Below are 24,591 nucleotides of genomic sequence, written 5' to 3'. Positions count from 1 at the left end.
CCAGAATCCTGTGGTGAGATTTCTGTCTTGCATTCTGCATTGGAAGTATGTAGCACTTGTCCTAGCTCAGTTGCACTGGCTTCCAATTGCTGCCTGAGTGCTGCTTTTGACATATAAAACCCTTTACAGATTTGCCTTGTCTACCTAAAGGAATAACTTCCCCATTATGTCAATAATTGGGATCTCTGTTCATCTTCTCTGGGCTTATAGCAAGAGCAGCTGAGAAAGGAGGCCCCACTAGAAGTGGTTAGGTCCAGGCCTTTTCAGTGGTGGCAGCAGTATTATGTATGGTACTGTCTGCCTTGATGAGTGCAGACTTCACCCCTACAGGATGATTTTAAGAAAAACTTAAAAACTTGTTTGTATAAATAAACATCCCCTTTTAATTTCCAGCATGTTTATGACATATGACGGCTGATTTGGATTTTTATATGCTTTGTATTGTTTTATCTGATGCTGTTTGAATTCATGTTAAAAAATGTTGGCTGATTCTATATTTTGTATGTCATAGGCTGATTCTATATTTTGTATGTCATAGGCTGGCTTCCCAGAAATGTCCAAGGTATAAATTTGATAATAAGTAAATAATGTGTGAAGTTAGACTGAGAAATAATAATTGACCCAAGGATATCAGATGAGCTTCATAGTTTAGGTGTATGAATTGATTTGATCATATATTTTTCATTGGAATTTTATTGCATAGTTATTGTTTTATGCTGTAAACCGCCCAGAGTCCCTCCACTCGGAGGAGATGGGCGGTGACAAATTCGATAAATAAATAAATATGGCCAAAACACATTCACAGTTGCTCATGTTCACAAAATAGATAACTATCCTAAGCAAAACATAATAATACTATGTTTTCCATTTAACTGAGCCACAACACTTCTATTTGCCAGTCTGGCCAGATTACCAATCCTAATTCAATACGTCCATCATAATGTAGAATGAGAATGGGAAAAGCATGAGCTATCAGGTGTGCCAAAGTCCAACCCCCATCATTCCTGGTGTGAATTATAGCTTAGCATTGTCTAGGAGGGATATTGATTCCACATCTCTGATCTAAAAAATCCTAAATGTTCAAGAAACTCTCTCTCTCTCTCTCTTTTTTTCTTTTGCAGAACTGTCTATTAGAGACATTCAGTTGTTACAGAATCAAAAATACAATTAGAAATATCCAAACAACATGCTTTAGACCACTTTTTCTTGGTCATAAAGTTGACCCCCTAACATGAACTAGAATTCTCATAATCCTGCTATTTATTGTAGTTGGGGTTCATGCGAGTTGAAATCCAAAATATCTGGAAGATGCCAGGTTGCCTATCCTTGATTTAAGTGATTGTTTATTCGTTCAGTCACTTCCGACTCTGTGTGACTTCATGGACCAGCCCATGCCAGAGCTTCCTATCGGTCGTCAACACCCCCAGCTCCCCCAGGGACGAGTCCGTCACCTCTAGAATATCATCCATCCACCTTGCCCTTGGTTGGCCCCTCTTCCTTTTGCCTTCCACTTTCCCTAGCATCAGCATCTTCTCCAGGGTGTCCTGTCTTCTCATTATGTGGCCAAAGTATTTCAGTTTTGCCTTTAATATCGTTCCCTCAAGTGAGCAGTCTGGCTTTATTTCCTGGAGAATGGACTGCTTTGATCTTCTTGCAGTCCAAGGCATTCTCAGAATTTTCCTCCAACACCACAGTTCAAAAGCATTTATCTTCCTTCTCTCAGCCTTATGGTCCAGCTCTCGCAGCCATATGTTACTACGGGGAATACCATTGCTTTAACTATGCGGACCTTTGTTCTCAGTGTGATGTCTCTGCTCTTGACTATTTTATCGAGATTTGTCATTGTTCTTCTCCCAAGGATTAAGCGTCTTCTGATTTCCTGACTTCAGTCAGCATCTGCAGTCATCTTTGCACCTAGGAATACAAAGCCTGTCACTGCCTCTACGTTTTCTCCCTCTATTTGCCAGTTATCAATCAAGCTGGTTGCCATACTCTTGGTTTTTCTGAGGTTTAGCTGCAAGCCAGCTTTTGCACTTTCTTCTTTCACCTTCATCATAAGGCTCCTCAGTTCCTCTTTGCTTTCAGCCATCAGAGTGGTATCATCTGCATATCTGAGATTGTTAGTATTTCTTCCAGCAATTTGAACTCCAGCCTTGGATTCCTCAAGCCCAGCATGTCGCATGATCTGTTCTGCGTACAAGTTGAATAGGTAGGGTGAGAGTATACAGCCCTGCCGTACTCCTTTCCCAATCTTAAACCAGTCCGTTGTTCCATGGTCTGTTCTTGCCGTTGCTACTTGATCTTTATACAGATTCCTTAGGAGACAGACAAGATGACTTGGTATCCCCATACTGCTAAGAACTTGCCACAATTTGTTATGGTCCACACAGTCAAAGGCTTTAGAATAGTCAATAAAACAGAAATAGATGTTTTTCTGAAACTCCCTGGCTTTTTCCATTATCCAGCGGATATTGGCAATTTGATCCTTAGTTCCTCTGCCTTTTCTAAACCCAGCTTGTACATCTGGCAATTCTCGCTCCATGAATTGCTGAAGTCTACCTTGCAGGATCTTGAGCATCACCTTACTGGCATGTGAAATGAGTGCCACGGTTCGATAGTTGGAACATTCTTTAGTGTTTCCCTTTTTTGGTATGGGGATATAAGTTGATTTTTTCCAATCTGATGGCCATTCTTGTGTTTTCCAAATTTGCTGGCATATAGCATGCATTACCTTGACAGCATCATCTTGCAAGATTTTGAACAGTTCAGCTGGAATGCTTTCATCTCCTGCTGCCTTGTTATTAGCGATGCTTCTTAAGGCCCATTCAACCTCACTCTTCAGGATGTCTGGCTCTAGCTCCCTGACCACACCGTCAAAGCTATCCCCGATATTGTTATCCTTCCTATACAGGTCTTCCGTATATTCTTGCCACTTTTTCTTGATCTCTTCTTCTTCTGTTACGTCCTTGCCATCTTTGTTTTTGATCATACCCATTTTTGCCTGGAATTTACCTCCGATGTTTCTAATTTTCTGGAAGAGGTCTCTTGTCCTTCCTATTCTATTGTCTTCTTCCACTTCCGCGCATTGCTTGTTTAAAAATAATTCCTTATCTCTTCTGGCTAACCTCTGGAATTTTGCATTTAAGTGGGCATATCTCCCCCTATCACTCTTGCCTTTTGCTTTCCTTCTTTCTTGGGTGACTTCTAGTGTCTCAGCAGACAGCCATTTTGCCTTCTTGGTTTTCTCTTTCTTTGGGATGTATTTTGTTGCCGCCTCCTGAACAATGTTGCGAACTTCTGTCCAGAGTTCTTCCGGGACCCTATCTACTAAGTCCAGTCCCTTAAATCTGTTCTTCACCTCCACTGCATATTCCTTAGGGATATTAGTGAGCTCCTATCTAGCTGATCTGTGGGTCTTCCCTAATCTCTTTAGTCTGATCCTAAATTGTGCAAGAAGAAGTTCGTGATCTGAACTACAGTCAGCTCCAGGCCTTGTTTTTACCAACTGTATAGATGTCTGCCACCTTTTGCTGCAAGGGATGTAGTCAGTCTGATTTCGGTGTTGTCCATCTGGTGAAGTCCATGTATAAAGCCGTCTCTTAGGTTGTTGGAAGAGAGTATTTGTTATGCAGAGTGAGTTGTCTTGGCAAAATTCTATCAGCCTATGTCCTGCTTCATTTTGTTCTCCCAGGCCATGGTTACCTGTAATTCCAGGTGTCATTTGACTGCCCACCTTAGCATTCTAGTCTCCTGGAACAAAACAATGTCTCTTTTAGGTGTATTGTCCAATAGGTGCTGCAGATCCTCATAGAACCGCTCTACTTCAGCTTCTTCAGCATCTGTGGTTGGGGCATATATTTGGATCACTGTGATGTTAGATGGCTTGCCCTGAATTCGAACTGAGATCGTTCTATCATTTTTTGGATTGTATCCAAGCACTGCTTTAGCCACTTTACTATTAATTATGAAGGCTACTCCATTTCTTCTGTGGTTCTCTTGTCCACAGTAGTAGATCTGGTGGTCATTTGATGTGAAGTGGCCCATTCCGGTCCATTTCAGTTCACTGACACCCAAAATGTCTATCTTTAATCTTGACATCTCACCAATAACCACATCCAATTTGCCCTGGCTCATAGATCTTACATTCCAGGTTCCAATGGCGTGTTGCTCCTTAGAACATCGGATTCGCCGTTCACCACCAGCACCGTTGGCCGCTAGCCGTCCTTTCGGCTTTGAGCTAGCTGTGTCATCACGTCTGGGGCTAGTTGAACTCATCCTCTTTTCCTCCCCAGTAGCATTTTGACCATCTTCCGACCTGGGGGTCTCATCTTCCGATGGTATACCGACATATCTCTGGTTGTCCTGATCCATTTAGTTTTCACGGCAAGAATACTGGGGTGGGTTGCCATTACCTTCCCCAGGGATCGCATTTAGTCTGACCTCTCTGTCATGACCCTCCCGTCTTGGGTGGCCCTTCACGGTTTAGCTCATGGCATCATTGAGGTGCTCAAGCTCCAGCACCACAACAAGGTAACGATCCTTTGCTGAAGTGATTTAAGTGATAGGTTAAGATTAATCTGTAAACCCTGATTAATTTAATTTGGCTCTTAAACTGTTGCACCGCAACATAGTTTATTTCTTAGTTTCGATTTTCCCTTAAATAAAATGTTATGTGGTGGTATGTGATCTTTTAAATAAGACAAATGAATACATTCGGGAAAACTATTTCAAAAAAACGATCATATTCTTTAGTGCTGTGTGGTTGCAGGATTTTGAAGCCATCCCAAATCACTCTGTTTTTTGTTGCTGCAATAGTTCAAATAGAACAGGATGACAACCTATTGCCCCTGGAGCTACTCTAACCATGAAAAGTCATTATAAAGTTTCTTCTTGTTTTGAAGTGGAAACACATGGAATCTAGTGTATACTCTAAATAAATCCATTAAACCTTTCCCCAAAACTTAACCCCATCCTGTTTTTCAGACCAACCTCAGATATGTTACATTTTGGCTACCAAATTTTTCTCATCCCTGAAATAGCAGTGTTGTATCTGTCTTAAGATTGTGCACCTTGCTGTAGCATGACTAATATGTTTTGTAAGGGAAAAAAATCAATGTTACGTTCAACTAATGTGCTGTTGGGAGATCTCAGAGTATCATTACCTCCCAAACTAAAAAAAAAAAAAAGTTATGCAGTCTCTGAATACAGTAGCTGTTCTTGGAGGCGGCTATGTGATTTGTTCCATAGTTGTTATAGGGAACAAATAAAAGGAATACGCTTTAAAGAAGATTTACTCCTTTTTTCTTTACATAAGCTCTGTTAATGTAAGCAGCAAGAAAGTGTTGTAGAGGAACTGAAATATCTTTTATTAAACTGAAGTAATTTTACTTCAGTGGCCATATTTATTTATTTTATGTGAAGTCGCCCTGCCTGATTCATAGAATTTTACCTAGAGTCCAGAGTTTTTCACTGCTTTTTTAATCTCTTGTACTGCAAAAAAAAATCAGTTGAGGAAAAAGACATAATGACTATGCATTTACATTCTGATTGCTAGTTCTAAGAGCCATCTGTCTGGAAGTGCCCCAGGTTAAAAGATTGGTTAGGACGTTAACATTTGGTGGTGGTGGCGGGACTATTTACAGTTGTAATGGAAATTATTCAACCCCCATTGCAAATGAGGTCCATTGTCAAAACGTACAGACTTTCAGCTGTTTGCAATGAACAAATCAAACAAAAGTAATTGAAATAGCTCAACACAATGAATGCTTCAAGTGGTGTCCCCAACTTCAACAGAAAATGCAACTTACAATGACTTCTCCAGTCTCAAAATTATTCAACCCCTTCATGGCAAACATCTTCAGTACTTAATAGAGCACCCTTTTGCTGTTATGACCTGCTGCAAACAAGATGCATAGCTAGACACCAGCTTCTGGCAGCATTCCTGAGGAGTCTTAGGGCATTCCTCATGAGCAGTGGCCTCCAGTTCAGTAATATTCTTGGGTTTGCGTGCTGCAACCACCTTCTTCAAATCCCACCAGAGATCTTCTATGGGGTTCAAGTCAGGTGACTGTGATGGCCGCTGTAGAATCTTCCAGGACTTCTTCTGCAACCAGGCCCTAGTGGAATTTGAGATATGTTTGGAATCATTGTCCTGTTGGAAGGTCCAATGACACCCGAATTTCAGCTTCCTTACAGGCGGCATGACATTTTCTCCTAGGATTTCCTGATACTTCAATGAATCCACCTTGCAGTCCACACGCTGCAGGTTTCCAGTGCCAGAGGATGCAAAGCAACCCCAGAGCATCACCGAGCCACCACCATACTTAACTGTAGGCAGAGTGTTGTTTTCAGTGTATACAGAAGTCCTGGAAGGTTCTACAGATATTTGAAATGTTTCTTAAAGGAAATAGAAGGAATTGTATGGACTGTATATACAAATGAGTAGGAACCATTATCTATTTTGCTGCATATATACATAATAATTAAACCTTTTGAGATTTAAATGTTAATTCTGTAGATTTTCAGAGGAAGGAAATTTCCTGGAGTGTTATAATAAAGACTAGGTGTCATGGTTCCTGTTCCAATGTTCCTGTGAACATTGTAACCAGTTCCCATGCTATGCTGGTGCTGACACATGTTACTGTTCGGGAGGGCGCTGCTCTTGTTCTTTTGTGCCAGGCACTGATGTAGAGACTTTGGAATGTCTATTTGGGTTATCTCACCTGTTCAAGGACACATTCCCAAAGACCGGCAGGAATCGTTAGGAACACCTGCAGGCTGCAGGGAGTGGACTCTTACTGACTCTGGGGGCAGGGATTGGAACTGTCTAAGCTTTAATTGTTTGAAAGACCTGTGTTTTTGCCAGTCTCAGCTTTGCTCTTGAACTTGCATACTATCCAGTAATCAGATATCCATAAGCTTCTTGTGTGAGCCTGGTTGGAAACTTGGGTAGGCGTTCATCACACTAGGAGTGTTAAAATTATAAGAGCTTCCCGTCACTTGTTTGACTGGCACTTGTTCCAGATTATGTAGATAACAATTGTGGCACTTCTGCTTCTGTATTAACCTATAGAGTTAATATAAAATGGCTACTCTGCAGCCAAGAGTGGCATCAATGTACAGTGGTGCTTAAAAGTTTGTGAACCCTTTTGAATTTACAATATTTCTGCATAAATATGACCTAAAACATATTCTGTTTACCACATGTTGTAAAACTAGATAGAGAACCCAATTAAATGAATGAGTCAAAAACATATTTGTCTATTTATTTATTGAGGAAAATTATCCAAAGCTACATATAGGTACTCCCCAAATTATGACCATTTGTTCAGCAACCGTTCGAAGTTATGATGGCACTGAATGGACTTACGACTGGTACTCAGAGTTCCAGCTGTTGAAACCTCCTAGTGGTCACGTAAACAAAATTTAGGCACTTGGCAACCAGCTTGCACTTACAACTGGTTGCAGCATCCTGTGGTCACGTGATCGCCATTTGCAACCTTCCCTGCTGGCTTCCCACAAGCAAAGTCAATGGGGAAACCTGCAAGGAAGGTCGCAAGTTGCTCTGGTAAGTCTCCAAACCCTTTCCCTGGGCCTTTCTTCACTTGCATGCATCCTCCTTCTCCCTTTTGCTCGCACATACCCCTCACCTTCTTTCCCTGGCCTCCCTGCCATTGCACACGCGCACACACACACACACACACATGCACCCTGTTTGAATTCCATCAGTCCACTGTCAGGCTGATTGTGTACAAATGGAGGCAATTTAACACCATTGTTATCCTCCCCAAGAGTGGTCAACCAACCAAGATCACCCTAGACCAAGGCATGTAATATTCTGGGAGGTCTAAAAGAACCCCAGGGTAACATTTAAGGAACTAAAGGCCTCTCTTGTATTGGCGGATGTCAATGTACATGAGATCAAGAGAATGTTGAACAACAATGGTGTGCATGGTAGGGTTGCGAGGAGAAAGCCACTACTCTCCAAAAGGAACATTGCTGCCCATTTACAGTTTGCAGAAGACCACATGGACAAGCCAGAAGGCTATTGGAAGAATGTTCTGTGGATGGATAAGACCAAAATAGAACTTTTTGGCTTGAATGAAAAGGGTTCAGAAACTTAAGCACCAGTGTATAAAGAATGAATAACATTTTGAGTTGCTTTATAATACAGTGTTGAATTGTCATGTTGGAAATAATTAATAGGTTATTTAGCACTAGAAAATGAGATTAGTTGTATATTTAGAAAACACTAATATGATCTATTCTATTATTTTTTTTCACCTGACAAGCATATAATTTTAAGAGTAAAATACATAGTTATCTCCTGGAAGATTTTCAAAAAGTTTTTGAAGTTTATTTTTTCCTTTCAAAACCAGCTTATTTTGAAAAATCTTACCCTCTGACATTTGCATTTCTCTTAGTAGTGCATTCTTTTGATTATAAAAAGGTTTTAAATCACTGTTGGGTGATATGTGTAATTTAAAATAAGATGCATCCCTGTCCATTCATAGTCATGAGTAATTTAGAGCTTTGGAATTAACTTTTGAGCAAACAAGCATAGGATTGTACTGTAAATGTTATACATTACTTTAGAATGTTCACATTGTTAAAATGAACATTGGAAAGCATGGCAACTAATGTAACAAAGACAGCAGTGACTGAAAAGTTTAAACAGTCAGATTTAATGTTCTCCCCCACCTCCATCTGAAAAAATGTTGCAGCTGTTTAAGCTTTGTATAATTGTGTTGAATATAATTTGTTCATCCTGAACTGGGAGAAGGCATTGCTGGCCATAGTGTCAAAACTTCATAAAAGTTACCATAATTCTCTCTCCCCCCTCTATACTCCCGAACAACGAAGAGCTATAAAAAACAGTGGGAGGTGTTAAGGAAGTAGGAGGATTAACTTGAAGGAGTATATTTCTGTTTCTTTGCTTCCTGTGAAACAAATAATTCATGACTGGCTGGCCACATACTATGTTAACTATAAATGAATGGCACCTCCAATTGCAGTCATTTTGATGATATACATGTGACTTACTTAGAATCCCAAATGTGTATCCAGTTGCACAAAAGGGGGAAGAAATTCCTGATTTTAAATAGTGTCCAGAAATTAAGCTGTGCATGCAGTATAGGATAGCAGTAGGCATTCCACTTTCGGACTTCCATAGTATGTGTGGCATCGTGATTATCCTATCCCCTACTTCTTGTGTATCTCTTTGTACTTATATTGAATTGTATTTGTGTTTGACCTTTGGTTGCCTATCTTCAGTTGAAAGAGCTATTTGAGTTCTTTATAGTCATTTTGGTTTCATCACTGGATACAGTTTTATCTGCGATAACCCAGTCCTACCTCCACTTCATTTATATTAAAAGGCACTGGTCCCAATACTGCTCTTTGTATAGCTCTATTATTTTTTTTTAAAAAAAAACTTTCATTTGGAGCACTGTCTGTTTTTGCTCTAATTATTGTGTAATAAGTTACCAAGTCAACTCAGATTTTATTTTAAGTAGTCCTGAGACATCACGAAGTAAAATTGAACTATAATAATATTTTTAAAAACGGTTGCATACAATATCTATGCAAATTATAGCAGGTCATGTAGAGTATGTTACAAAGCTAGAAACATAATATTGTTCATCAGTTAACAAATACAGCACCAGCTTATTCTGCAAAGCTGTTTGTTGGTGAGGATTCAAAAACATGCCAGTACTTTCTTCCTGGAGCCTACATAAAGCAAGCAAAACACTTAGAGCACAAGTTCCTCAGTCTGCTATATATTCTAAAGGTATCTAGAAACTTGACTGAATGTAGATTAGGTGAATTCTTGGTAGGACAGCAGCTGATAATGTCTGCCTTTAGACAGTACTTTTAAAGTTTAGATTACCAAGAGAAAAATAGAAAACATTTAAAACCGCCCTGTCTTCCCAGAATCCTGTTTTTCCATGAAGTAATCCCTGTGTTCAGTTCATAAGAAAATCTGTTGAATTGATAAGTCTTAAGTCACATTACTTTTGAAAGAATGAAATATGCTTGATCACATACTTCTAGGGTGCTCTGAAAGCCTAAAAAGGTATAGATCTTGCCTTTGCAAGAGTTATACTGAGTCTTCATCAGTAAGATATGTGACTGTTGACAGCTATCTTTTAAGGGTGTTCAACTCTTGTTAAGCTAACTGGCCTGTAATTTCCTGGATCTCCATCCCCTTTATTGCTTTTTGAACCTCTGTTACTTTAGCTGCTTATCAGTCCTCTGGTATGAATGCCAATTTTTAGTGATAAGAAAGGTGGCCAGGAAAGTGGCTAAAATCAGGACTGTTTAATTTATTATTGTGGAGTAATACAGGAGTAGAAGTCCATGCAGATCAGGAAACTTAAAGTACGTTAACAATAAGATTTTCTATACTGTCAGGTAAAATACATTACTGGTGTACTTTTCAGTGTCAGCCTACATGCCTACAAATATATTTGCGGTGGTTACTTGTAAAATGTTAATTGCACCAAGAAATAAATATTTATGGTACAGTCTTTTCTGCATTAAAATACTGAATTGTGTTTATTGCTAATGTTAAGTATATTTTTATTTTCAGATGCCATGCACAAATAAAGCAGTATACAGCTTGTGATGAGAAAATATGAAAAAAGTGGAACATTTCCTTGGGTAAGTATGATTTATACATTATCTTATTTACATAAAGTTGAAGATAAGACTCTTGGATTTTAAGCATAGTTGTAGGTACTTCAGAAAAGGTAGTTAAAGTGAATACTTTCAGGAGCTAGTCTTCTGGCTAATCAACAACAGCAGGAGTATTAATTAACGAATTGCTAATGGTAACATAAAGCACTAAGAAGAAGCCAGTTTTGTTTAGCATTTCTGATTCCTGAAAATCCTTTTTCCTCTGCTAGAATACTTTGGCCTGCATTCGTATTTTTGATGAGTCATTAGTTTAGATATTGATACTCCTGTTATCAGATTGGCTACTCTTTGTTTAGTCTATGAGTTTAGCTCTAATTGGAGTTGGTACTTCGTAACAGATACTGTATATTAATGGAAATATCCAAAGATCTGCTCCAAAAGTAAAAGAAGACAAAGGAGTAAAATGGAGCTGTAAAAAATCTTTGGGTAAGAGTTAATCTTTGCATTAAAATTTGGTCTGAAATTCATACTTAAGGCATTTGACAGTTTCTATAAGTTTTGAAGAACTTTCAAAGAATTTACTTTGTAGAGGAGATAAGGGGCATTGTTGATAGGTTGAGCAACATTACCTTTACTTTGGTAGCTAAGGACGTGGGGAATAGCTAGAACTGGAGCCTTGTAAATTGAGACATTGCAATTTTTTTTCTGAAAAAAGTGAGATGGAAGAATAGGATTACTGATGACTGTCAGAAGGCTGTTCAGATATTTAAAAGTACAGGTAGTCCTTGCTTAACGTCTATTCATTCAGCGAACATTCGAAATTACGATGGCCCTGAATGAAGGAACTTATGACCAATCCTCAAAGTTCCAGCCATTGCAGCGCCCCCACAGCCACATGAACAAAATTGGGGCCCACTCGTATTTATGATTGCCTTTTGGTGCGCGAATGGAGGCCCTGGCCAGGATGTGAGAGAAGCCCCAGCAGCACCAACATGAAAGAAGGCAGAGCAAAGAAGGCCCCGGCCAGTACAGTAGTGGCGTGTGGTGTAGTAGGTGTGGTAGCAGCAGGCTGGGCTGGTGGTGGGTAGGCGGGTGGCCAAAAGGGGAGAGATGGCGGAGAAATAGGCAGGTGGGGGGAGTTGAAGAGGAGGTAGTGCCTTACATCGAGACTCTAGGCTGGGAGGGACCAAGCCAGGAATGGCTTGGATCGGGGTGGGTCCTCAGCTAACTACCAGTAGGATTTGGTTAACAACAGCAATGGGGATTGCTGTCATTAAGCGATGCAGTCACATGACGTTGCATTTTATGACCCCATTGCTTAGCAATGGAAATTCCAGTCCCAATTGTCATCATAACTTAATTACCTGTAACTGTTTTATGGTTTGTCTTTTCCCAAGCATTCCATGTAGTCAAGAAAACTCTTGTGTTAGTGATAGATTAGCTTCATTATTGTATATGGACTAAGGTGGGTTGAAATTAAATTTAGGGTTGAGCAAACGTTTTAATGTATAGTTGTTTTGATCTGTACTCATGTGGATTTCAGCAAATTATTGATTGAAATTTGGTGTGCATTATTCTGAATAATTATTTGAGGTATCCCGTCTTGCTATTTTTCACTGCAGTTATTGTGATGTAGTAGCCTGTGAGTAGCTTTTATTAAATGTTTATTGGTTTAACAAATTTTAATTTTGTGCTGTATATAACATGTTTATTTAATCAATGGTTACTTTTGTTACAGAGGCACTTTAAACAGTAAATGGTGCTGATAGAAGATCTACGGAGATTTTGCTCTAAGAGTTACCTGTGAAAAACACTTTGCGAATGGGATGAATACGCAAAGAGTGACTGCCTGCAGCAGCTTCATAACTCATAGTAACTAAGTGGAGCACTTAACTAAGGATGTTTTCATTTCTACTTTACCCCATTTGACTTTGCTTGTTTTGATTGGGGGAAGAAGTTCAAAGTGGAGTACCATAAACTTGATATGGATAAAAAAAAAGACAAAGACAAACTGGATGATAGAATGGCAAGGCCTAGTGGACGCTCAAGTCACAATCTACGAGGTAGCAGCTCATCAAACTCTGGTGTGTTAATGGTTGGACCTAACTTCAGAGTTGGAAAGAAAATTGGTTGTGGCAATTTTGGAGAGCTACGATTAGGTAAGCCTTTCTTCATCTAAACATCCCAGTAAAAACTGTTAAAGACATTGCTCATGTGTCCAAAGAATAATTTAATTGAAAAGCATCCACTAGCACATTCACTTGTTTCTTTATGACAGCTTTGGCAATACTTCGCTTAGTATTATGTTTGAACAGGAAATAATATAAAAACAGTTTAGGACTTTGGGTATATTCACACATAATGCTCACTTGGGATTTTGAACTGCGATCTGTCGAACCACCATAGTCAGTTGGTTCACACATCATAATGAGACAAAGTTTATTGGGTATAATGCTAAAAAAAATGATGGAATCAATTTTTTTTGGCTGTTTCCACTGGAAAACTGAAATGATCAGGCAACTTGCGTTAGAATACTGATTGTTTACTATTAAACTAGAATTCCCAAACAATTTTCACTAGCAGTGATATTTAATTGTAGCCTATTTGAAGAAATACATATTAGATGACTCAGGCTCATGATAACCTTGTAATGTATTCAGAAAATGATGAATTCAATTGGATTGTGATGTGGAGTTAGGATCTGCCAGTAGTTTAATCCTAATACTCAGAAAAATACTTTTGCAACTAAATGTAATTTTGGATCCCACGACTGAGCCAAAGATAGAGTAGAGACTTCTGAGAGAGCAGTTTCAGAGTGGTGATTTGCATGGTTTCATACATTGCACTAAGCCATGTGTTTTTTAACTACAACTTATTTAATAAATAATTGGTTTACCTATGATGCTAAGCTATGACCATGTTTACAGAACACAGTGAATTGATTTACTCAACACGATCATACCCCCCCACCAAAAAAAAAAAAAGAAATTGTAGCATGAGGAACAGATAATCAAAAGTACTGTTTTGGATGATTAAAAAGACAATTTAGGAAGGTTAAAAATGCAACCTAATATTCTACAGCGGGGAGCAGTGGGATCAAAATAGCTGCCATGTAAACAAAGTATTATATGGCTAGTTGGACACAAAAGTGCCCCTTGTCAAAAACTGCCTTTGGATTCACCAAAGTTTAGTAAGGAGGAGCTCAGCTGGAAGATAGAAAGGACAGGAAGTGCTGGGTAGAACTAAAATAACTAAGCAGAATGAACAGAAAAAGAAGGGTGCATGCCAATAGACCTAGATCCTGAGACTGAGTGAGGAACAATAAGAAAGAAGTTGGCAGCTCTTCATATTTTTATTCATGTTTTTTCCCTATATTTTCTTGTTTGCTAGTTCATGTATAGTAATATTGTTTTGATCTGATGCTGTCCTTCATAATAACATTCATGTTTGGATTTAAAATGTTACTACTAAAATTTTGAATTTGAATAGTGGAGTAGTGCTTTAAAGCTGGTAATGAAAGCAGCTGCAAATCAGTTACTCATCTAACAACATAGAAAGATAGAGTTGGTACCACGACATGGATTCAGATGATGTGTTTAATCTGTGTGCAGGGTACATGGTAGTAAAAGGGGATGCTGGGAAGAGGCATGTTGCTGGATCTCATTATTTGTTGTCAACCATGTTAATATAAATGCAAGGAGGTCTTGGTTAGTGTGGTTAATGAATCACACAGAATGGTTGCATTATTCAAATTTGCAGTATTCAAACTATATATTTCTATGAAAAATATTGTAATTGGTTCCAGCTCAATGAAAATAGGCAATGAAAAAAAACCCATAAATTTGTATATGTATATTAATGAAATATAATTAGAACCTGCCAAATAATACCAGATGTTCTAAATAACTAATAGATTATATAAGGTTAATGAGAGCCAGTTTGTAAGGCACTCGGTTAGAAACTGGGAGACCTAGAGTTCTTGTCCCACCTTAGGCACAAAGCCAGCTGGGTGACCATGGACCTGTCACTCTCTCAGCCCTAGGAAGGAGGCAATGGCAAACCACTTCCAAAAAACCTTGCCAAGAAAACTTCAGGGATTTGTCCAGACAGACTCCAAGAATCAGACCTGATTGAATGGAAGATAGATAGATAGATAGATAGATAGATAGATAGATAGAGCTTAGGTTTAGAAAACATGTTACTATTATTTGTTTCATGGAAATAGTTAGCTAGTTGGTCAAGGCTCCTAAAGACATGTAGATTTTTGCAGTATTTATGTCGTTTTGCAGGAGAGAGTTTTACTTGTGCATCAAACTCTTGATTTAGCAATTTATTTACTTAATTATTTCCAAGCAAATTTCTCTTCCTATTCATTTTCAACTTTTTGTTCCTGTTTTCTTTTTTATCTTTTGTTGTCCTATGGCTCTCCTTATTTCTTGTGTCTCTAATGAGAAAACAAATTTGTACTAAACAGCAAAGAGTCATTGTAGTGTAATAATTTATTGGACTTTCATTTGATCCAAAGTCCTGCAGATAAACTTGGAGATCACTTGTTGACATCAAGTGAGCTTTAGTCTCCAGCCCACCCTACTTTGCAGGGTTGTTATAGGATTAAAATGAGGGGATACATGTTCAGCTGGTGTGAACTAAATAGTATTCTGTTAGAACTGCTTACAGAATTCTTCTGGAGAGTAGTCTTGTATTCTTTTCATATGAACATCCTAGCAGAAACTCCAACAGAGACTCCAGGTGTTCCTAATGGTACCCTAACCAGGTTGGGAACGATGAGGAATGTAGGAAGATATAGTGCAGAAAAGATTCCTTACCTGTGATGTATATATTTATTTATTTATTTATAATAAAGCTGTTGCTGCAATTATTATTATTATTATTTAAATTTGTATGCTGCCAAACTATTCCAACTGCTGGTGGCTCACAAGATAAAATACAATAAAACATCCATGGGAAAAAAAAAATCTATGTATAATAAAAGATCCACAATAAGAAAATAGTTAAATAAATTCAGCCCATTGCCCTAATAACACAAAAAACCTCAAAACCGTAAAATCAAAACCAACAGTAACAATAAAAAGACAAAATCATAATTGTGGTGAGCAATCACTTCCTCAAGCCCTCTGGAACAGCTCAGCCTTCATTAGCTTCTGGAAGGCCATTATCAAGGGGAGCTGTCTAACTTCTGAAGGGAGGCTATTCCAAAGTATAAGTGCCCTAGTTGAAAAACTACACTTTCTAGTCTCAGCTTCCTTCACCTCAGAAAAATGGGATACCATCAGCATATTCTCCTGAGAGGACTCCTTGGACAGTGAACACTGAGTACTTCTTGGGTGCCAAACCGATATAGGGCTTTATAAATAAGAATTAGCACTTCGAATTGCACCTAGAAACCTATTTGTAACTAATGTAGGGCCTGCAACATAGGTGCAGTATAATCGTAGCAATTACCACCATTCAATAATTGTACAGTCAGGACCAGAAATATTGGAACAAGGATAACTGTTTTGGCATTTGGCCTCTGTACACCACCACATTGAAATTGAAAGGAAATACACCCAGATGGGAGTGAAGTTAGGACTTTCAGCTGTAATTCAAGGCGGTTGACAAAAGTGGGGCACTAACCATTCAGGAAGTACAGCCAGTGGCATCCACACACCCCCATCGTTGGTGGCTCATAAGTAATGGAACGAATGGTTGACAAGCAGCCGCATGTCCAGGTGTGGCCTATTTCCTGGGTACCCCATGACCGATCAAGCAGATAAAAGGCCTGGAGGTGGTTCTGAGTGTTATGTTTGCATTTGGTAGGTGTTCACTGGAACTCTCAATGTGAGGTCCAAAGAGGTGTCCATATGAGTGAAGGAGGCCATCATTAGGCTGAGAAAACAAAATAAACCCATCAGATAGCAAAAACATTGGGAGTGGCTAATACAACAGTTTGGAACATCCTGAAAAAGAAGGAATTAACTGGCAAGCTCAGCAACAGCAAAAGGCCTGGAAGACCACAGAAGACAACTAAAGTGGATGACTGCAGAATTCTGCTCATGGTGAAAAGGATCCCTTTCACAACATCTAGTCAGGTCAGGAACGCTCTTGAGGAGGTAGGCATGTCATTGTCAACATCTACAGTCAAGAGATGGCTTTATGAATGTAAATACAGAGGCTTTGCAGCAACACTCAAGAACAGAAAGACCAGATTAGATTTTGTCAGTAAACACCTAAAAAAGCCTGCTCAGTTCTGGAATAAGATTCTTTGGACTGATGAAACCAAGATTAACTTGCACCAGAATGATGGGAAAAGAAAAGTATGGAGAAGGGAAGGAACAGCTCATGATTCAAAGCATACCACATCATCTGTCAAACATAGTGGAGGCAGTGTTATGGCATGGGCATGTATAGCTGCCAATGGAACCAGGTCAGTGGTGTTTCTTGATGACCTGACTGCTGATGAAAGCAGCAGGATGAATTCTGAAGTGTATACGGCTATACTTTCTGCTCAGATTCAGCAAAATGCTGCCAAACCAATAGGATGCTGCTTCATATTGCAGATGGATAATGACCCAAAACATTCAGCAACAGCTACCCAAGAGTTTCTCAAGGCAAAGAAGTGGGATGTTCTTCAATGGCCAAGTCAGTCACCTGATCTCAACCCAATAGAGCATGCTTTTCACTTACTGAAGACAAGACAGAAAGCAGAAAGACCCACAAACAAGCAGCAGCTGAAGGCAGCTGCAGTAAAGGCCTGGCAAAGCATCTCAAGGGAGGAAACTCAGCATTTGGTCACATCCATGTGTTCCAGACTTCAGGCAGTCATTGACTGCAAAGGATTTTCATCCAGGTATTAAAGGCAATCCTTATGTTTGTAATGATGTTGGTTTGTTCCATTACTTATGAGCCACCAACGATGGGTGTGTGTGGATGCCACTGGCTGTACTTCCTGAATGGTTAGTGCCCCACTTTTGTCAACCGCCTTGAATTACAGCTGAAAGTCCTAACTTCACTCCCATCTGGGTGTATTTCCTTTCAATTTCAATGTGGTGGTGTACAGAGGCCAAATGCCAAAACAGTTATCCTTGTTCCAATATTTCTGGTCCTGACTGTACAATTATTGAATGGTGGTAATTGCTACGATTATACTGCACGTATGTTGCAGGCCCTACATTAGTTACAAATAGGTTTCTAGGTGCAATTCGAAGTGCTAATTCTTATTTATAAAGCCCTATATCGGTTTGGCACCCAAGAAATACTCAGTGTTCACTGTCCAAGGAGTCCTCTCAGGAGAATATGCTGATGGTATCCCATTTTTCGAGGTGAAGGAAGCTGAGACTAGAAAGTGTAGTTTTTCAACTAGGGCACTTATACTTTGGAATAGCCTCCCTTCAGAAATTAGACAGCTCCCCTTGATAATGGCCTTCCAGAAGCTAATGAAGGCTGAGCTGTTCCAGAGGGCTTTGGGGAAGTGATTGCTCACCACAATTATGATTTTGTCTTTTTATTGTTACTGTTGGTTTTGATTTTACGGTTTTGAGGGTTTTTGTGTTATTAGGGCAATGGGCTGAATTTATTTAACTATTTTCTTATTGTGGATCTTTTATTATATATAGATTTTTTTTCCCATGGATGTTTTATTGTATTTTATCTTGTAAGCCACCAGCAGTTGGAATAGTTTGGCAGCATACAAATTTAAATAATAATAATAATAATAATAATAATAATAATAATAATAATAATAATTGCAGCAACAGCTCTATTATAAATAAATATATTTCTGGTCCTGACTGTAGTTTTTGAGCAGTCTTCAAAAATAGTCCCCTTCAGAGTCCATTGCAGAAGTCTAACCTGGGGGCATGAGTCACACTAGCTAAATCCTTCCACACCAGGAAGTGTCACAAGTGGCCATCGGACAAAGATGGGCAGAAGCCCTCCTGGGTACCTACCCATCCAACAGTAGCGGTCATGTGCCACAACTTTGGAGTTGACAGAGAACTGCAGTGAATAAACAGTAATGCTATCTTGCTTGAAGTCAGCTTTAGACTTAACATCTAGTTGGGCCAGACTGGAAATAGATTGCTGGGTATCATCAGCATATTAATGGTATTGCATCCCAAACTGCTGGTGGTTTTTCCCAGAGCTCCATATAGATGTTAAACAGCAAGTAGCAAAAATAAATTACTGTGGCACTCCCAGAAGGGTAGTCACTGGGCCAAGCTTTCCTCCCTGCTGCCATTGGCTGATCCTTAATTCCTCAGTCCAGAAGAATACCATGATCAGTGGTATCAAAAGCCACTGAGAGGATCAAGAGAGGTGCATTTTCCCCCATCAGGGTCCTGACAAAGGTTATCCACTAAAGCAGCTATGTTGACCCATGCCTGGATCTGCCTGAAAAGCATCCAGATAATCTGTTTCCTTTAGGATGCCTTGGAAGTGGATTCCCATCATGCACGTAACAACCTTCACCAGTGGCAGAAAAGACGTAATCAAGCCCTATCCACTTCTTCAGAGTGTATAGGCCAAATGGAGATCCAGGTGACAGAACTAGATGGTATCCCAGCCAGCACATACCCAAGGGGAGTCAAGGCTTTGGTGAATCTGTTGGGGTTTTTTTGGGGGGGGGGGCAAAACACTAATCAAAATGGTCACAGCAGCAAGACTGGGGATCTTTCTTCCCATCCCTCCTGAGAAAAGTATTTATTTATTTGTTTGTTTATCTAATTTATCCCGCCCATCTCCTCCTGTCGGAGGCCTCCTACTTTGCTAAGCAAGGCTGCTTGGTAACAGTCTACCTATGCAATAATGGAATAGAAGTAATGATGGCTTCGCCTTCCTTAGTCTACAATGCTGGGTCAGATTTGAGCTTGTACCTTTGCTCATCATGTTCACTTTGGTCTTTTTCTACTTGTACTCAAGACATCATTTCTGATGCTTCATCTCTCAGAGCTCCTCAGAGGACCAAGGTACACCCTGGGGTCAGTGCATAGAATAAGGCTGTTTGGGGGAATTTTGTTGAGCCACCTGTTATCAATGGCTAACCAGGCAATTGATAGGACAGCCTGTCAGATCACTGGGAAGCTCCACAAATGTCCTCTGAGAATCCTCTGGATTCATCAGGTTCCTGAGGCAGACCCTCAAATTGGTCCTACCTGTAGAGGTTTCATTAGGGCTTAAGTGTTACAGATACAAAGAGTTCTACAGAACATTATTCAGTGGCTACCCATTGGCCCTTCTGTTTAAATAATCAGTTGAACGGATTGAAGAACCCACACAATATTAACCCTAACCCTGGATGGAATATAAGAAATCCCATAGACATAGAAGAAATTACTTGAAGTGGAAGTACAATATGCTTCTGTGCTGGGCAAAGACTGGCTAGTACCATTTCCCAACTTCATGGGTACAAATTAAATTGCCATGTCACATGTATCAGTGCATTATCATTTTTTTAAACTGAAGGGAGCCAAGTACCTCAGACTAGAACATGTAATACTGAAACCAATAGAATGACTGATAGTCCTGTTTGATTGGATTTAGTGTACAAATTGATTATTTCTACATAAAAAGAAAGGTTGTATAACATAGATAACAAGTTATATTGTGTTCCTCCCGTAATGACAAAAGCATGAAAAATCATAAAGGCAATAAAGGAGACCTTCAAACATGCAGTGTAAGATGGTTTGACTTATGTCTTCAGGGAAAATAGCAATCAAATCCTCTGGCCTTTTCCAGCTTTCCATCAAGTCTTGCTTCTATGGGTAGGGCAGGGCCATGACCTGTTTACATCCCAATCTATGCCCAAGAACCAGGTGTTGTTACTTTCATTTTTTCAAATCTTATCAACCCAATGAGCAAGAATGATATAAACTGGATATAAGCAACAGAACAAGCAAGGGTTTGTTTATGCCTTTCTGCATTTTTAATGCATCTGGATTCATTGAGTCCTTGGTGGAAAGGTTTTATTGCCATGATGATTCAACAAACAAAGCTTCACAGCACACAAAACTCAATACAAACTGCATATTCTATTTGATAAGCAGCCCTTGACAGTAGCTCTTTCTACCTGACAAGCAGCCAAGTATGTTGGACTGCCATAGAGTTGATTTTACCATTTCCTTCAGACATTATGAATTAAGCACACTTACTGCTGCAGAGGCAGACTTTAGGAAATAGATGCTTTGCTGTATGATTCACCCCTTATAGCCTCAGCCACTTTTGTTCTCATCTAGTATTTAATTGTTTTTGCATATCTATGGCCATTGCTGGTATGTCATCTCAGTTAAACAAAGTCTGGGATATTGGAATCTTACTGTAAAGGTTCTTCTTGGATTCTTAATGAAAGAAGTTTGCAAGCCCCACCATGTTTGCAGATGGCTGGTCTGCATAGAATACTATGGAACCATTCTTTATTGCCCTTTGGAGGGATTTTTCTCTCTATTTTAGGACTGTGTGGTACTTTGGATTTGAAGGCACAAAGGTGCTATAGAGTATATGCAGATTTGAACATAGCACCCATCTGCAACTTCCTGAACCAAATGTATTTTTTTTCCTGGGTTGGTGTTGCAATTGCAAAGGGTAGTTTCATGATCCCTGGAAAAGATGAAGCTGCTTTAAGGAGTCATAGACATGTGATATTTAGTATTTTTATTTGGTATGCACTTTTATCTAAACAAAGCACAGACCTACATTTCTCCATAACAACCTTGTGATGTAGGTTGAGCTGAGAGCCCAAAGTCACCCGGTGAACTTCTGTGACTGAGGACAGACTCGAACCAGGGTCTCCCCTTTGTTTGTCTGATACTTTAACCACTACACCGCATTGGCTGTCTAGCTCTCATTCTCTCTCTCCCTTGCACTTCAAAGAGATGTCAATCTGAAGTGTTACACAGCTCTGCTTCTGTTTCTGCTATGTATAGTTAGTCTATATAGTTAGTTCTATATAGTTAGTCCTCACTTAATGACCATTCGTTCAGCAACTATTTGAAGTTACAACAGCACTGAACAAATGATAGTTACGACTGGCCCTCAAAATTATGGCTGTTGCAGCACCCCTTTCGGTCACATGGTCAAAATTTGGGCGCTTGGCAGCCCACTGGCATTTACAGCTGCAGAGTCCCTATCAACTCCCCCAACCTGCTTATCTCCCCCCCATCTCTGCCCTTTTGGCTCCCTGCCTCTGCCACCCCCTGCCTCCCCCTGCTGACCTGCACCTTCTTCCTCCTCCCGCTGCTGACGAGGTGCACTGGCTGAAGCAGCTGCTGGTCCTTTGCAACACTCTGGAAAGGGTCAGGTGCGCCTCAGCCAGGTACACCTCAGCAGTTGAAGGAAGAATACAGTAAAGGTGAGTGGGGTGGGGGGCAAGCAGTGGCAGAGTGCAGGACGCCTGAAAGAGCAGAGATGGGGAGAGATAGGTGGGTGGGGGAGTTGAAGCGGAGGCAAACACAGCAGAGCAGGAGAAGCATGAGATCCTCTCCTAACAACAGTGTAGTCCTTACCTAATGACTACAATTGGGACTACCGGAACTGCTGTCACTAAGCGCTGCAGTCACGTGATGTTTTGCCTTTTCACTTTACTTAGCGATGGAAATTCCAGTCCCAGTTAGGGTTGTTAAGTGAGGACTACCCATATCCTGCTTGGCCATCAGTGAAATCTATTGAGAGTGAGCATAACATTTGTATCATATTATCCCTTCCTCTCCTGGATGTCCCGGAACAGTTAATTCATTGTTGGTACTTTTTTCATACCAGACCAGAAGGATTTGTCTTGCTAAAGAAGGAAGGCAGCCACGAATACAAAGTTTTGTTTATTAAGAAATTTGGAGCAAGGAATTAACACGTTTTTTTATTAAGCACATCCTTCTCTGCCGCAGGCCTCGCTTCAGAAGTCTCAGCCCACCACTAGCCAGGGATCATGCATGCATGCTCACCACCATGCCTTGCTGCTGCTACCTCCCTGGCTGCTGGGGTCCTCATGGTCATAGTAAATGTTACCTCTCTTGCCAACCCTCAAAATGCATTTTGAATTTAAATTTTGGGTCATTTTTATGGAAGATACACGAAAAGTGCTATTAGCATAAACAAAAATCTTTTCCTTTCCCTCAAAAAAAAAAAATCAGATTTTTTTGTTTTCCTGTGATGCCTGTTTGTGTGACATGGTTCAGTTCCATTCATTTCATAGATATGAATGAATCTTGCTGTTGTGACTTATTGAACAAATTATGTTAAAACATTATGGTTTAATGCAATGTGTATTCTTGCCTTCAGGTTAATGCCTTTAATACATTCTGTGACAAACTTAAATAAAAAAAAACCTCTGCTTCTTAAAGATCTGTAGTTCCAAGTTTCCTCAGGCTTTTGAACATATGAATGAGCAGTTCACAAACAAGGAAATAGATCGCTAACTTGTATTACTGTACAGGTAGTCGTTGACTTACGACCATTTGTTTAGTGACCATTAGAAGTTATGAACACGCTGAAAAAAATGACTTGCAACTGGTGCCCAAAGTTACAGCTGTTGTAGTGCCCCTGTGGTCACGTAATCAGAATTTGGGCGCTTGGCAGCTCACCTACACTTAGGACTGCAGGGGTGCTTTAACTCCCCCCACCTGCCTATCTAACCTCCCATCTGTGCCATTTGGTTTCCTCCCACCACCCCAGCTGACCTTGCCATTCTCTTGCTCCTGCTGCTGATGAGGCTTGGCCCCCCAAAAAGCCCAAAGCAATCCCTTTGCAAACAGCTCCTGGGCGGGTGGGCTTTTTGGTGTGCTGAGCTCCAGGAACTTTTTGCAAAGGGGCTGCTTTGGGCTGTTATTTTGCAGCTGAAGGCCAGCCCAGCCTGACCCAGCAGCCAGGCTGGGCACGCCTCGTCAGCAGCAGGAGCAAGAAGACGGTGAAGGTCAGCTGGGGTGGTGGAGCACGGGGGCAGGGGTCTCAGAGTGCAAGGTGGCAAGGGCGACTGAGGCTGGGCTGGGGTGGCTGCAGGTTCCCAGGGCATAGCAAGCAGCCCCAGATCTGTGCGGCTCTGGTGCTGCTTTCTGCCCCCCAAGGCAGGGAACAGGGCAGCCAAAATGGCAGAGATGGGTGGGAGATAAGTGGGTGGGAGGAGGGAGTTGGAGGCAGTCCCTTACCTTACTGAACCTTGGGACTGGGAGGGACCAAGCCTGGAATGGCTTGGATTGGGGTGGATGCTTGACTAATGACGAGTAAAATTTGCTTAACAACACAAGGGGAATTGCTGGGATTGCAGTCACTAAGCGATGTGGTAATGTGACATCTCACTCTATGACCACATTGCTTAGTGACCGAAATGCTGGTCCAAATTGTGATGGTAAGTCGAGGACTACCTGTACATTATTTAAAGAAGCAGTGGGTAATCTCAAATATTGTGGCCTGCAACAACTCCTAGGTGAATTCAGGACTTCATAGCTTAGGGAAGCAAAGGTGAGTCAAATACTGACATAGAGTTCTATAAAATTATTATCAATAAGAAAAAAGGCTTTTTTGGATCACGTTTTCTTTTCTGTCATAATTATAACACAATCATTTAGTGAAGCTAAGTGGGAAGAGAGTTTGGACAATTAAAAGACAGTATTTTTAATCCGCTCAGTAATTACAACCTCTTATCTATGAGACAGAAATAACTATTTCTAACTGTTGATACAATCAGAATCAGAGTTGGAAATTCAGATGAACAAGTTGCCATCAGTGCCTTATTCATGATTCCTGTGTTTACGTAAACAATCATGAGGCAACAACAAAATATACATACTGATAATGTACCTACTGTGGCTTGTTCTTCCATTAATATAACAGGAACACTTTTCATTTGTGGCCCCCTTCACTCATCCCTACAAGTCCCTAATCTTCAGACTTTCAAGCTCCCACATGACTCTGGAAAGAAGGGGGAGGGAAGGTCCTTTGTGAATAATGGATGAAAAGTGAGAATCAAAA

General features: G+C 40.2%; 1 protein-coding gene across 3 annotated transcripts in view; it reads left to right on the top strand.

Annotated features, from left to right (window-relative positions):
* The window catches only part of CSNK1G3 (casein kinase 1 gamma 3), a 79,332-nt gene that overhangs the window by 3,310 nt on the left and 51,431 nt on the right, over positions 1-24,591 (top strand). For all 3 annotated transcript variants that reach the window (XM_063295289.1, XM_063295290.1, XM_063295296.1), the window contains exons 3-4: positions 10,592-10,662; positions 12,377-12,797. In XM_063295289.1, coding sequence (XP_063151359.1) covers positions 12,623-12,797 — 175 coding nt within the window. In that variant the 5' untranslated portion in view covers positions 10,592-10,662; positions 12,377-12,622. The remainder of the gene's footprint in view (positions 1-10,591; positions 10,663-12,376; positions 12,798-24,591) is intronic.

Source organism: Candoia aspera, chromosome 2, assembly GCF_035149785.1.
Source record: "Candoia aspera isolate rCanAsp1 chromosome 2, rCanAsp1.hap2, whole genome shotgun sequence".
NCBI lineage: Eukaryota > Metazoa > Chordata > Lepidosauria > Squamata > Boidae > Candoia > Candoia aspera.
This window is presented reverse-complemented; position numbering and strand designations above follow the sequence as displayed.